A 13,297-nucleotide genomic window follows, 5' to 3' on the forward strand; every position below is an offset into this window, starting at 1 on the left:
CAGCTAAAACCAGATAGGGCACCAAGTAGTGCGGTCTGACCTGTACCTGTAAACTCTGAGAGATAGCGTAGCTAACAGGCTAATAACAACAGTCGTCAGAGTTGCAAATTACACAGCTTCTTATCGTTTATCTCTGTCCCAGTTCTTTCACCGACTGCACAGACAAATAGCGTCATTACCTCTCGCTGCTTGTGGCATTGTGCTGCGCAGTCATAAAACTACAATATGAAAGAATCTCAAACAGGACGCTGGAAGGCCTGATAATGTTTTCTTAAAGTCCACTCATACAGTTGTATCTATTCGGCGTCATCTCATGTGGCTTTACCAGTAACACCCAACGAAAACACCTTGCGCCGTGACAAAAGATGGTGCATCATCTCAGTTACCTGTGAAGTCCTCCGCTTGGAGATGCAAGTCGCACAGTTTGTGGATGTAACGGATGTACATGTCCTCCTTGTTGACCTCTGATTTGTAGAAGTTCTGGTGTTGAATGAAGAAAAAAAACAAGAGAGGTGCAAATTTTATTCCACGTGTGAAAATAATCATAAATGTGCATGCAAACCCGTGTATGTTTTCTCACCATAAGGTTGACGGAGCCGCCAATTTTCTTGTTCTCCATCTCATCTCCTTTCATGCAGTCCCTATACGTGAAAGTCCGCATGTTCTCATTGCTCTTTAAAGTACAGACTTGAACCAATGGTGTTTGGATTTGCACCTGAATTTCAGCGTACCTGTAATCCAGTAATCGCTCAACAAGTCTCGTGACTGATGTGACAAATGAGATTCCTGTTTCTCTCCAGGTCTCTTGCTCGATCTTCTCCAACAGGCTGCACAGGCAACACAGAGGGATATTCTTACAAGATGTGCCGAGCACAGGGAGGTACACACGAATGAATCAAAATGAACGTGAAGACATTAAACTTTACCTTGGATAAGGACCAAACAGCTGGGTCCTGAGGTGTGACAGGCAAACAACAGAGGGGCATATTAGAAGGAAACTCTCAAAGAGCTGCAATATTCTGAGTATCACTTCACATGATCACTAAACACGGGTTTGATGCTTACAACAGGCTGAAGAGCTCTCTGTGATTATCATCGCCTTTCCCATCTGACACCATGCTATCCAGCTTATCCATCAGCTCTGCTTCCACCTACACACAGAAACACATTCAGCCAAAGGATGTGGGTATATTATGTGACAAAGAGCTGTCCGTTGCTGCAGCACACAGTCAGTGTTTCGTAGGGTAATAACGTCATAATCACCTGCTTGAAGTTTCCATTTTTCCTCTGCTCCCAGTCCATCATGTCGTGAAAAATTGGGATCATAATGTTTCGAACCTCGGTCTGAGGCACCAAGGTGACACCGAGGAAGGGACCCATCATTCCCGGGATGAAGTGGGGCTTGTTGTCACCTGCAGTACATAGGTACAAGTCAAACATGTTTGACTTTCTGAAAATAAAAATGCTTGTGTTTCAAGGCGTATAAGACGTATATGTGAGTGAGGGGAAAGGTGGGGATGGCTCACCCAATTTTTGCCACATGCTGAAGAGCTCATACGCCATCGTGACTCTCATGTCTCCATGCCTATAAAGAAAACAGAGGAAAAATTGGGAAAATGATTAGGACAGCACCTTGAAAGAATGCACACAATAAATATAGAACAGTTTCATACTTGTCGAGGACTTTCTTCCTCTTTGCTTGGCCAAGCGACTCCAGCTGCAGACTGGGCTGGTTGATGTACAGTACGGTGAGGCTGAAGAAGGAGTTCCACACCTGGCACGCAAGGAGACATAAGAGTAAATAAGTGCAACTCAGAAGATATTTAGCCATTGTAAGGCAAATAAGTTGTAAAGTATTCTGTGGCCATGTGGCGTAGTTTCAGTCCAGACAAGCACCTTGAAGTCAAAGTCTGCCTCTGAGAAGTTCTTGTGCAGCGCCGGAGACAGGAACTGTGTTGTCACTACGATGATACTGCAGAAAGCAAACATTACACCGTTAGCTTACAAAATGAGCTAGGTGCCAAAAATAGATGAAAAAAAAATAAATAAATTGCAACACGAGCGTCACCTTCAGAGCGGAACTATCTGAAGAGAGCCTGATCTAATGGTTGGCTGTATTCCCTTACCATCTCCAGGACAAAGACCGCATGATAGAAATGGAAAAGCAGACTCACTGACTGGTTAGAAGACGCATGACACTCCAGTCTCGGGGGAAGATAGTCAGTTTCATCAGATTGCGAAACACGCAGAAGATCTTCAACAGGAACTCCTGCAGAGGAATATATTAACAGAGCGAATGGTGGTTAGGTATGTGGGACGCGGGCCACGGGCTCTAATCATGCTTGGCTCTGAGACTCCACCTTCAGCTCCTCTTTGCTATGGAAGTTGTTGAGTAGATGGTGAAAGTGGATCTCTGTCATCTGTTGGAGCAGAGAAAGAAGACAGGAAACATACTCCCCCTGCAGAAAACAAAATGACAGACGTGGACACACAGAAAGGTTAATCAACGCAAAATGTTAACTGAGTTTCATTTATTTTTGTTGCCCATCAGAGAGATACATTGAGCGGAAGCTTACCGTTATCTCAGCAGTGCACTGGGGACAGCGTTGTCCTCTGGACGTCTCCACAGAGTGAGATTTGCTCATGATGGACAGCAGAGTCTGCAGCAGCACATCCAGTAAGCTCTCCACCATCATCTCAACCTCCTCCTGAACAGAAGATTCCTGAAAAGCAAGAACAAGCTGAAAACTGCAGCTCCCCAGGAATTCTTTACTAGCTACAGCTTAATTCCGATGATCCATCTGATCTAAAGTTTTAGGTTTATATGACATTCTCCTATCATTTCTTTAAGTTAATAGGATTTTTTAGTCATATATGTCAGGCGTGCATATAGAAATAAGTTCTGTACCATGGAGCTTGTCTTAATTATGGAAAATATGCTGCTCAGGATCCCAGAACATATGAGCAGCTCCCTCTGCTGGCGTAGATGCAGGTGGATGTGATGCAGGACCACAGGCAGCAATATACTACGGGATTCTGAGGGAAGAGAAAGAGACAAAGAAAGACGAAGTGAGGCCAAAACCAACAAGAACCACCTGCACATTGGGTTTAAATATATGGACCGAAATGATGGTATAGCATGTTTGTGCTGATATCAACACAGAAAGAAAGCCTTTCGTAAAAAACCTTCACATTTGTCTCACCAGGGAAGAAGAAGAGGCGACTCTCAACTGTACGAGCAATGGACTGCAGTTTGACTACATCCATAGATTGGCCAATGTCCACGGTGCTGGGCATGCTCCCTAGGGTGCCCCGGACATATTCGGCTACCTCCTGAACCGTGAACATCTGCAGCAGCTCATCAAAGATATCAGGGAAACTGTTCAACAGCGCTGCCTTAGGGGGGGAAACAAAGAACACAGATTTTTTTGATTTTTTTTGTGTGTGTGTGTGTGTGTGCATTTGAAATAAAAATCCATTTATAAACTCACACAAATAAAAAATCCCACTTACAAATTTCTAAGTGACAGACACAAAACAGGGAAACCGCAAACTAAGCCCTTTACTGGTATTTCAATATATGGAGCACAATTAGGATTTTTAAGTCCTAAAGCAGCATGACTTATTTTATTGTGCTACAACATCTTAATTCCTCCATATATGGAAATAGAGGTTAAATGTTGAAATCTAGACGACCAAATCGTTTTACTCAAGAATGCATCATCCTGCTTGAGCAGGATGGTGGTTTCACAGCATCCGCTGCATTGGAGAACCAACACATGGGGGCACTGTCACTTACTGAGAGGGATGAGAGTCCAGGAGCATGACCACAGAAAGACATGCAGCTGATCACACCCCTAAACTGTCCAAGAACAAGCCAAGGATGGGGCAACAGGGTGAAACAAGTGACAAGAATGAATCAAGAAATAAATTAACAAAAATAAATCAGTCAGTGAAGCATGAATGCAAACTAGGAGGATGAATAAAAGAGGAAATCAAAACATTTACAACAAAAGAGAAACAGGACTGGCGAGCACGTGAAAAAAGTACACGGTAAAAAAATGTTTTGTGTGAATTTTCCGACCTGTGTGAACACCAGGTTCTCTGAGCTGCGACTGTCCAGACTCAGGACAAAGCGGATCGACTGGAAGAGCTCCTGGATGCTCGCTCTAAACTGCTCTTCCTCCATCCCACAGGTTGCTCTCGAATACAGGATACGAGACTGTACGATGAACTTGAACAGATACTCCAGTGCCTGGAGATTTTTAGGAAAATGCAGATGGAGACCTACAGTCAGTTTACGTGCACATCACATCGTAGCATCACATCAGCTCCTTAACAAAGAACAAGACCTGGTTTAAGGCTGAAAATCAATACATGGATAGAAATATGTCGTCAAATCACCTCATCACAAAGGAAATTCAATCACCACATGGAAATGCTGCACTCTGCTCGTCAATATCTGCAGAGGTTTTTGATAACTTCCACCCATTAGCTTTACTCTCTGCAAGATATTCACTTCCTGAGGCCTCATATGGTGTCACATTACTCCTTATCAGTCCCTCTGTCTGACCATTTCCTTGTGCAATGCTAATTAATCCCAGCTGAACAAACCCAAACTGAACCAGACGTAAGTTAGTGCGATACTTTACCCTCATGGCTTCCTGTATGTGGTCCTGCCGGACGACCTCAGCTGAGCGGTCCATGTACCACTTCAGACATCGAATCAGCTCTCTACATAAAACATAAAACGTCTGAAATTAAGAAACTTTCCAGGCATCTGAGATCAGGGTTTTATGTTTCTTTCAAACAAGTAAACTTAAACGAATCAGGTAAATGTTGCAATACTTGTATGCCAAAGCTCCGGCGAAGTGGTTTTGGATGTAGGAATCCATGACAGGTCTGAAGTGGTAGAAACGACTGTCCCTGAGCAGGTTAATGATGAACACCTGAGCACACAAACATATCGGAGTCACAACTATTTCCTCTGCGTAAAAGTCACTTTAAATAATTCAGCGTATGAGTTCACTTGTGTCCCGTTAGCTGCCCTACCAGAGACTGGAAAACCAGAGGTCCGTATTTATCAGTGTTGTCATCTAAAAGACAGAAGAGCGTATCCAGGACATCTCGCAAGAACTGTGAGTGGGAAAAGAAGAACGAATCTCAAAACGACCATCACATTAAAGACCTTACTGACAACCAAAAGAGAAACAAGGGGAATAGAAAAAAGGATAGCCCCTTCATTTATTCTGAGATTATTCGGAGATAATAGTGTGTGCAAATACAATTTTACTAAATACTTCAATAAAACCAACAATGTTCACGCTTAAATGTTGTATCTTAGAAAAATACTTGTAACTCTCACACTGAATACTGTAAGAGAAGACATTTCAGAAGTTAAATCTGCTTTAAATTGTTCTTATTCCTATTACAGAAATAATGTGATGACGTTAACCTTGACAATCTCCTCTCCGCTGATCTGTCGCAGTCGGCCGAGGATGTCCAACACCCTGTCTGGATGAGCCTTCCAGTTCAGAAGAGCCAAAAGGTCCACTGAAAGCAGGACAACATCAAACTGAGCAGACTCCAATCAAACATATACACATGTTTGTGAAGAAAAGGAGCACGGGAGGCAGGTTACCATTTTGTGTGAGTTTGGTGGAGCAGAGTATCGTGGAGACCCAGAAGGTTTCTTTGGGGCTTCTCTGGAAGGGCAGGTTGACTGGTAAGTTGGGGCAACTGTTGAAGTCCTCCTTACAGCAGGGCAGGCTCAGGTACAGGCCCTGGTTACTGAAGGTGGCATTCTCATCACACTAGAGGATGGACGGGTTTGGAGGCAGATAAGATTTCAATTTCAATTCTGCAACAACATCATGGTTTTAATTCATAACTGGACTGATTAAAAAGTAACACAGTGTTTCCATGTTGGTGGCATTTGATTGGATGTCTGTGGAGATTCTCAGTCATCCAGGTTATGGTTTAAACAAAGGCAACAGGACTTGTCTGAGGTTTCCATGTGGCTTCTTCAGTTCAGATTGATCATTTGATCGGAGCTTTGCTCTTTGAAGGACTTTTTTTAAAGTAACATTTAGCATTTACCGTGAAAACATTAACATTAGCGGATTCAAAATGTATGGAGTTGCTGTGTGTGCAGATTTGGTCACAGCTTTTCCCAGTAACTGCCTTGTTAGTATCCTGGTTACTATCATGTTTAAGAGCGCTGCTTGTAAACAACTTCTTCTCAGAAGTCAGAATATGATGCTCAGGCCTTATGCTGATTTTGAGAATCCAGGACACGCTACCTGGAGTTCTCCAAATAAACAAGTACACTGTCGACTGCATTCTTTGTTTGCACAGAACATAATTGCTTGGATGGCAAAAATTAAATGAATCAGGCAAGAAGAGACAGATAAATGCCCCGTGAACAAAAAAAACACCTTGTATGGTGTTGTTGAACGAGTGATCGAGGGCTGCTCACACTGTCACACGCTATCACACTGGCATTGGAGAGCAGAAAAACATGATGGGGCATTTCATGTTGTGCGCCCTCATAAGATAATAAAGATATAAAACACTGACGTAGGTAATTTTATGAATCACACGACGTCTCCAGGTAATACTAGTACCGTGTGACTAGCAGCTGGTTGCTAATATGTGATGCCTCACCAACATGTAAACACATCAGCGTGGCACGTCAACATTAAAAGACGAAGAAAAGTCACAATTATTTACATTTTAATTTCATGAAACTAATTACTGGTACAAATAATGACACTGTGTCATTTCTGCTAATGCACCATGTTTAATTATGTTTGGAGACTGACACAGTTTCTCTTTGTCTGCAAAGAATTCTTCTGCAAATAGGGGACTATGTGGTAGACACTAGTGGCTGTTCCAATTTGGATGTGAATACCTTAAGCCCATATGTTTTGATGGACAGCTAAAAGAATAAAACCTGTCATTGACCAAACATATGTGAACGTAACTGCATCTCCTATATGTGTTAGACTTGATCCTACCTTGTACACATACAGCTCATGGCTCTCATCTGACAGCGTGGTCCCATCTTCTCTCATCAGAGGAGTGAAAGCGAAGCCAAACAGTTTCTTCTCCCCTTTGTCTTTAGCTGAAGGGAAGCACATCATAATATCATACATCAGATACCCATCCACGGAGCATCCATCATGCGTACTCGTAGAGCTCTGAGCGCGATCCAATCTGTCTTAATGAACTTGTGTACTGAGGGTTTGACTGCCACTGGGCTGCATTAGTGACTTACTGGAGCAGTGTCTGAACTCGAAGCGTAAGTGGGACCCTCGGAAACGATCTATGGGGATGGGCAGCTTGACCATCTCGCTCCAGCGAGGGCTGTTGTTGTGGTACAGGACAAATGAGCGATATTCAGAGGTGTTGGGCTCCCCGCTGCCCAAACTGATGCAGTCCTGCAAAGAGAAGGACGCATTGGAGGAAGTTTAAACTCGTCATCACCCATATACTGATGATACGGCGCTTAATAACTCATCCACATATGTGTCATACTTTGAGTGTGTCCCCGTCAGCATAGAGGACGTAGAGCGTGACTTCGATGTTCTTCTGGACGCTTTTGCCACCCCTTTCAAACTCCCCCCGTTCCAGGGTTAGATACAGGTCATTGCGTGTGTCACCTAGGACAAAGAAAAACTTTACTTTAAGGGGAACTCCGCTGATTTCAAGCTCTTGTCTCAGAGAACGCTCGCGCTTAAAAAGAAATTAGCTCCAGAGGGAGTTGCACAGAACTGGGTTGACTTCGGATGAGTCTCAAAAGTACAAGATTGGAAATTAAAATACATTAAACAGAGTTCCCTGACTACAACACGTCTCCACATATCTCCCGCCCCAGCGGTGCTCATAAACTCTAATGTTCATGTCAGCTTCTGCTCCACAGATGAGCTGTGAGTGGTCAACTTAAATTAAGCTTCTGCGTGGACTAAGATGTGCACGGCGTGTCACTGTCAATGTGAAATGATGCCGTTGAGATGTAATAAGCCGTAGCTCATGACTGCCTCAGCACCTTTAGTGGGGTCAGTGTTTAATGGAATAAATATCAGCGGCAACAGTGGAGGAAGATATTGCAGTTATTTTTAAAATCAGATTATTGTTATTTATAGCCAAGTCATTTCCTTGGGGATAGATGACTCACAAGGAGCAATATTGGGAGGAGAGGAGAGGAGAGGTGAGGCGAGGAGAGGAGTGGAGAGGAGAGGATTACACATTCTTAGGATGCACAAAGCACTGCAATGTCAGCTGATGAAATATTCCGAAATAAACACACACCTCTCTCTTTAAATGTCTTTGAGAAATCTTTGAAGATCTCTCCTCTTTACAATTTGTTCAGAACCTGACCTACATGCCGGTTTTATGCAAAATAAAAGTACATCAGTGCTATAATCTAAACGTATTTGGTGTCAAAAGTATGTGTTTGGTAGAAAAATAGCTCCAGTAACTGATGTATTGTTATTTAAATTTGATGCATCAATTTCACCGCTGTAACTGGCTTTGGTGGAGCTAAGTAGTTTTAACTACTTTATATGGAGGGTTTCACATGTGTGGTTTTAATTTTAGGAGAAGTGTCTCTTTGATGGATTAGGGATAATGTTTTTTAATGTAACATCCTGATCTGGAAAGTATGAATGAAGCAGTATTTAATGGAAATACTATTATGGAAATAATAGTCATATAAAAGTATCTCAACATTTATTTTAGCTCAGCCCACTCTGCCCTCTCCTACATCTATTTATTGCGATTTCCGACTGTTTTCTTCCGTTCAATCCACTCATTTCTTCTGTTCCTCTTGGCCTCTCCTCTTCCATCTCCTTCCTTGTTACCATAATCTATGACCTTCCTCTCTTTTCATTCCTCCAATCCATCTGGCCTCTGGTCTTCACCTCCTCCCTGAACCCTTCTGTCCCCATTACCGCCGACTGCTCTTTGCCTCCTTACCTGGCAGGATGACATCTGGGAAACCCAGTTTGCGTGTGAGTGCCAAGGCCCTGTTGAACACGGCCTGGTTCTCCCGTCTGATCTGCTCCAGCTCACCTCGCAGCAGCTGCAGGGAAATGATGAGGCCTGGGGGCAGGGAGCGAGAGGGGGCGGCGGGCATAGGCATGTGAGTGTGTGTAAATGGAGGGGAGAGGGCACACACAGAGGTGTAGGGTTGTGGGAGGAAAGTGGAATTGAAGCAAAGAAAGCGAGGGGACAAAGAAGAAGAAGAAGATGGGAGATGGGAGAAGGGAGGGACAGGGGGGTATTTAAAGGACATTAGTCAGAATGCGGGGGAGGACAAGACAGACAAGAAAACAGATAGAGAGACGTGATCAGAGCCCGAGCAGAGGGCGGGAGAAAAAAATGGTGTTGTGGAATTACACAAAGAGAAAAAAATGTGGGTTCTGCACAAATCTGGTGACATATTTTTGCGAGGCATGAGTCACAATTTAAACCGTGAGATGCTGATAGAAGGAGAGGTCCACACTTAAAGTGGGTCCAGTTATTTCACACAGCGAGACTGTTTAACACCAAAGGCACACAGTGATCTTTTCGTGGGAGCTAACACACTGATTTAGCTTAGCATTTAGCTGCAATGTGTTTTCTTCTTCGGGTGCTAATCATCAAAGATAACAGAAGTGAGTGTTATACAGGAGGGGATTTTAAATGACCTTGAAAAAGTATCATGGCAGGGAGTATTTTCTGGAGTTTAAACTGTAAAATCATTACAGGTAAAATAATCTGTTAATTAGATCAGTGGTTCCAAAAACTGATTAAGTAGTTGTTTGTTGTGATTGTTTTAATTTATTTTACTCTTGTGCTAAAGTATATGAGCAGAAACTAAATATCCCTATGTTCTCTACTATTACACCATGCCTCAACAGAGATACCGCTATTCATTTTTTAACATTTCAACGCGTCAACCCTCAAAAATGAAACTCCATTAGTCTCCATAGCATTGTTGTAGAGATTGTCTGAACATCCTGGCTAAATGAAACCAAAACTAACTGCATGGCTAAATACCAGAACCCACGTTTGTCCTTCAACATCTATGTGACTTGTCAGGACTGCGCTCATGCACGACCTGGGCGCCCATCTGCTCACTCACTGTGAGCTGCTCTGGATAAAAGCTTCAGCAAAAATGTGTTGACAGCCTTTGATGAATTCTAACAATAAAGGGGTTAAGACTACTTACCATAGTTGGTGCTGGGGGCTGAGTACTTGGTGTTGGACTTGCGGATGATGTTCTCGTGTACCTGGTACCACTCGTTCTCATTGTTACATCTGGAGAGAAGGACAGTAGGGGCTGTTAACAACGTGCCCATTAGTGGGTCCAGATGGAGGGTTCAGAAGTGTGTGCATGGGGGACTGCATAAACAGCATGTGTCCCAGAGCCGATTTCCTCCTGGAGAAAAGGTAGCAGCAGGGGGAGGTGCTATCAAGCAGCACATTAGCCCAAATACACAGCATACTAAGCAAACCTGACAGCCAGCTCTCTACCAGCCTTTTTCATTACTGTGGGCCCGAAGGCCCCTGGGAAAGGCATGTGGAAATGCACAGACTGGAGCGTTATAGGAGCCGACAGTTTGGAGGCAGCTCAGCACTGAATCACTGCTTGCTTTTTAAAAGGAAGGGCTCCTCACGTCAGCAAAGGAATCCAATAAAAACGACAGCTTACTATTCGAGAAACCTTTATTTCACACCGAGCTGTGTAGTCCTCCTTAAAATGCCACAAAAGTATGATACCATGTGAAGGAAAGCGTACGAATGGCCGCTGACCCGGAGCTGACGCTGAGGACGACAGCGCGGATACGAGGGGACATTTTAGTTGTTGACGACTGACGAGAAAATATGCTGAGCTTAGAGTTGTTTTGTTAGACTTGACCTCTAACTTTGCTCAATTATCTATGTGTCATCTCTCCCAGTCCCTTCCCCTCTCCTTCTGTGTGTCTCCTTCCTTCGTTGGGTTGGCGGGTGCACAGGAGTGGCTCTCTGTGGCGAAGCCTAACAGAGGCAGCCAGATTCACAACACGCCAAGTGCCCTGCCTCAGGCCCGGGGTGAGCAGCTATTGATTTTCCAGAGGACACTTCATTATCATTCTGGTCCAAAGACACCAAGCGTCAACAGTGAAGCACTAGGTTGTCATGCGCAACATATTCAGATCATTTGCTCCATGGACACTTTAATTCTTTAGTACAGAAGGCATGCAACTATGAAATAATTAGGTAAGCTGAACCAGCTGAGACACCAGAGAAGCTTAACTGTGAAAAAAAGTTTCAAATGGTACACTCACGTATAAACTTTGAGCACAAAGTCCTTCTCCTCCTTGAGGTCTGTGATGGTGTGGAAAACATCACTCATGGCGAGCACAGCGCAGCCATAGGGTCGTCTGTACTGCACATGAGGTGGGCCTTTCTTCGAGTCGTTCAGCAGCATACGACCTGGGAGGTAAAAACAAAAAAGGATGTGCTGAGGTGAACCACTGATAGATAATAACCACAAAGAGCGTATTGTGACACATTTTACTATTTACCAGTTCTTATGACATGTGCAACAATGTAGAGGTCTCTCTTCAAGTCTTTGCTGCTTAAGTCCTACAGAGAAAATGAAAGTGGAAGGTTTTGAACAGGAAATACAGGATATTATGTCAAGAAGGAAAAATATCTTACCGTGAAGAGAGCACACAGACGATCAACCTTTTCTGGATTCTTTGGTCCTCCGTTTTTATTCAGTTTCACCATGAACTTCTCACTGTAACAGAACCCAGTTTAAAGAGTCAAACACACAATGCCTCCGTCAATCTGCTGGTCGGAGATAGCATATAGACATGTGTGCGTGTTTGCCAGGCGTCCCCTTGCTTTCATACAGCATGTACTGTACTTTTTTTGGACCCCTCGAGGCAGCCGGTGTGCGTGAGATTCCTCTGCCTACCTGATCTGTTTGGCCTCGCGAGTGTCGTACAGAGAAAAGAAGACGTCCGCATCCTCGCTGATGCTGTTATAAGTAAAACTCTTCAGGTTGATGAAAAGGTGGTGCGACACGGGGACACGGCAACCGTCACCATGGCGCTGTCTCGTGCTGTCACCCTGGGAACCAACAAGAAAGTGACCGCTAAGGAGACCAGTCCTCACTGCGAGCGAGGCCGAATATCTGACGTTCTATATATAGAAACTGTGCTACAGCAGGTTCAGAAATGAGCGAATGAATGAATGAGTGAAGGACAGTGTTGTGAGGGGCTGCATGGAGGGGGCAGCTATGACTGTTGCTTTCAAGTTTTTGTTGTTGGGTGGTCTTGTTACAAAATCCACATACCAGCACCTCTAAAACTTACAAATCAAAACATTATCTCTTGTTTCTTTAATGTGTAGAAAAGCAATTAGTTTGTATAAGCGATAGTTGGGGGTAGATTTGTAGGAACGGCCAGGCTAACTCTTTCCCTGTATTTCCAGCCAATGCTAGGCTACGCTAACGGGCTGAGACTTGGACCTAGATACAAAATTATACCAGAATTAAAATATTAATTAACTGAATCAAAATGCAACATGTCTGTTAAACTGGTGTTCTGACAAAAGTGAAATTCAGTGGAACAAACTATTCAAAGCGGTCTGCAGGAACATGTGTGTACACATTTTGGACATATGTGATCCCAGTAGGAATCAATCCTCACACTGTGGCCTTGTTGGAGTGAGGTTCCTATGGAGCATTATCACCACCAGGATTATATGCAACCAACAGTAAAGAACTGAAAGGTGATGTCCTGAGTGCTGAAGGGGCGCCCTGACTTGAGAGTATTCATTTAGTACTGAGTGTTTGGAAAAGAAATGAAAAATGTGGGTTGAAGCGAACATTTCATGAACAGCTTTGTAATGACCGTACCTGGTTTGTGCTTTGCTGACCACAGTGTCTGCTGGATACATGCTGAAAAACAGTGAGGTTCAAACGGGAGATGTCAGATCAGTCAGTTCATTGTTCACTCTTCCCACACAGCATTGAACTTATTTACCTGATCCCCGCTTCAGACGCACACTACCTGAGCGATGCCTGGGTCGATGCTTCAAACCTGACAAATTTTCACCTACGTACGCTGCTGAGTGGCTACACTACTGTTCCCTCAGCGCTAAAAGAAGCCCACATGAGGCAAAACGTGAGGACGTGGGAGAGGAGAGGACAAATCCAGTATCGCCCACACCAAAGTGCAGCTCCACACACACACACACACACTCCTCTTTGCTCAGCAGCCTAGAAGAACTCTTCCACTCCTGTACCTGAAGAGGT

The 13,297-nt window shown here is 43.9% G+C and overlaps 1 protein-coding gene across 1 annotated transcript in view; it reads right to left on the reverse strand.

Annotated features, from left to right (window-relative positions):
- LOC311494609 (dedicator of cytokinesis protein 3-like) overlaps nt 1–13,297 on the reverse strand; it is a gene marked incomplete at its 5' end in the record, with an annotated part of 43,427 nt that overhangs the window by 13,010 nt on the left and 17,120 nt on the right. The window contains 30 exons of the mRNA XM_084553734.1: nt 387–480; nt 581–641; nt 732–827; nt 927–953; nt 1,066–1,151; nt 1,264–1,412; nt 1,527–1,585; nt 1,674–1,774; nt 1,897–1,972; nt 2,175–2,269; nt 2,361–2,459; nt 2,577–2,723; nt 2,909–3,036; nt 3,204–3,396; nt 4,085–4,255; nt 4,653–4,734; nt 4,849–4,949; nt 5,053–5,136; nt 5,456–5,553; nt 5,642–5,813; nt 7,020–7,126; nt 7,280–7,442; nt 7,540–7,664; nt 8,980–9,105; nt 10,217–10,305; nt 11,316–11,463; nt 11,556–11,616; nt 11,692–11,773; nt 11,954–12,108; nt 12,899–12,940. Coding sequence (XP_084409860.1) covers nt 387–480; nt 581–641; nt 732–827; nt 927–953; nt 1,066–1,151; nt 1,264–1,412; nt 1,527–1,585; nt 1,674–1,774; nt 1,897–1,972; nt 2,175–2,269; nt 2,361–2,459; nt 2,577–2,723; nt 2,909–3,036; nt 3,204–3,396; nt 4,085–4,255; nt 4,653–4,734; nt 4,849–4,949; nt 5,053–5,136; nt 5,456–5,553; nt 5,642–5,813; nt 7,020–7,126; nt 7,280–7,442; nt 7,540–7,664; nt 8,980–9,105; nt 10,217–10,305; nt 11,316–11,463; nt 11,556–11,616; nt 11,692–11,773; nt 11,954–12,108; nt 12,899–12,940 — 3,217 coding nt within the window. The remainder of the gene's footprint in view (nt 1–386; nt 481–580; nt 642–731; nt 828–926; nt 954–1,065; nt 1,152–1,263; nt 1,413–1,526; nt 1,586–1,673; nt 1,775–1,896; nt 1,973–2,174; nt 2,270–2,360; nt 2,460–2,576; nt 2,724–2,908; nt 3,037–3,203; nt 3,397–4,084; nt 4,256–4,652; nt 4,735–4,848; nt 4,950–5,052; nt 5,137–5,455; nt 5,554–5,641; nt 5,814–7,019; nt 7,127–7,279; nt 7,443–7,539; nt 7,665–8,979; nt 9,106–10,216; nt 10,306–11,315; nt 11,464–11,555; nt 11,617–11,691; nt 11,774–11,953; nt 12,109–12,898; nt 12,941–13,297) is intronic.

The sequence above is a fragment of the Chelon labrosus genome (assembly GCF_963514085.1).
Source record: "Chelon labrosus genome assembly, chromosome: 10".
In the NCBI taxonomy this organism is placed as follows: domain Eukaryota; kingdom Metazoa; phylum Chordata; class Actinopteri; order Mugiliformes; family Mugilidae; genus Chelon; species Chelon labrosus.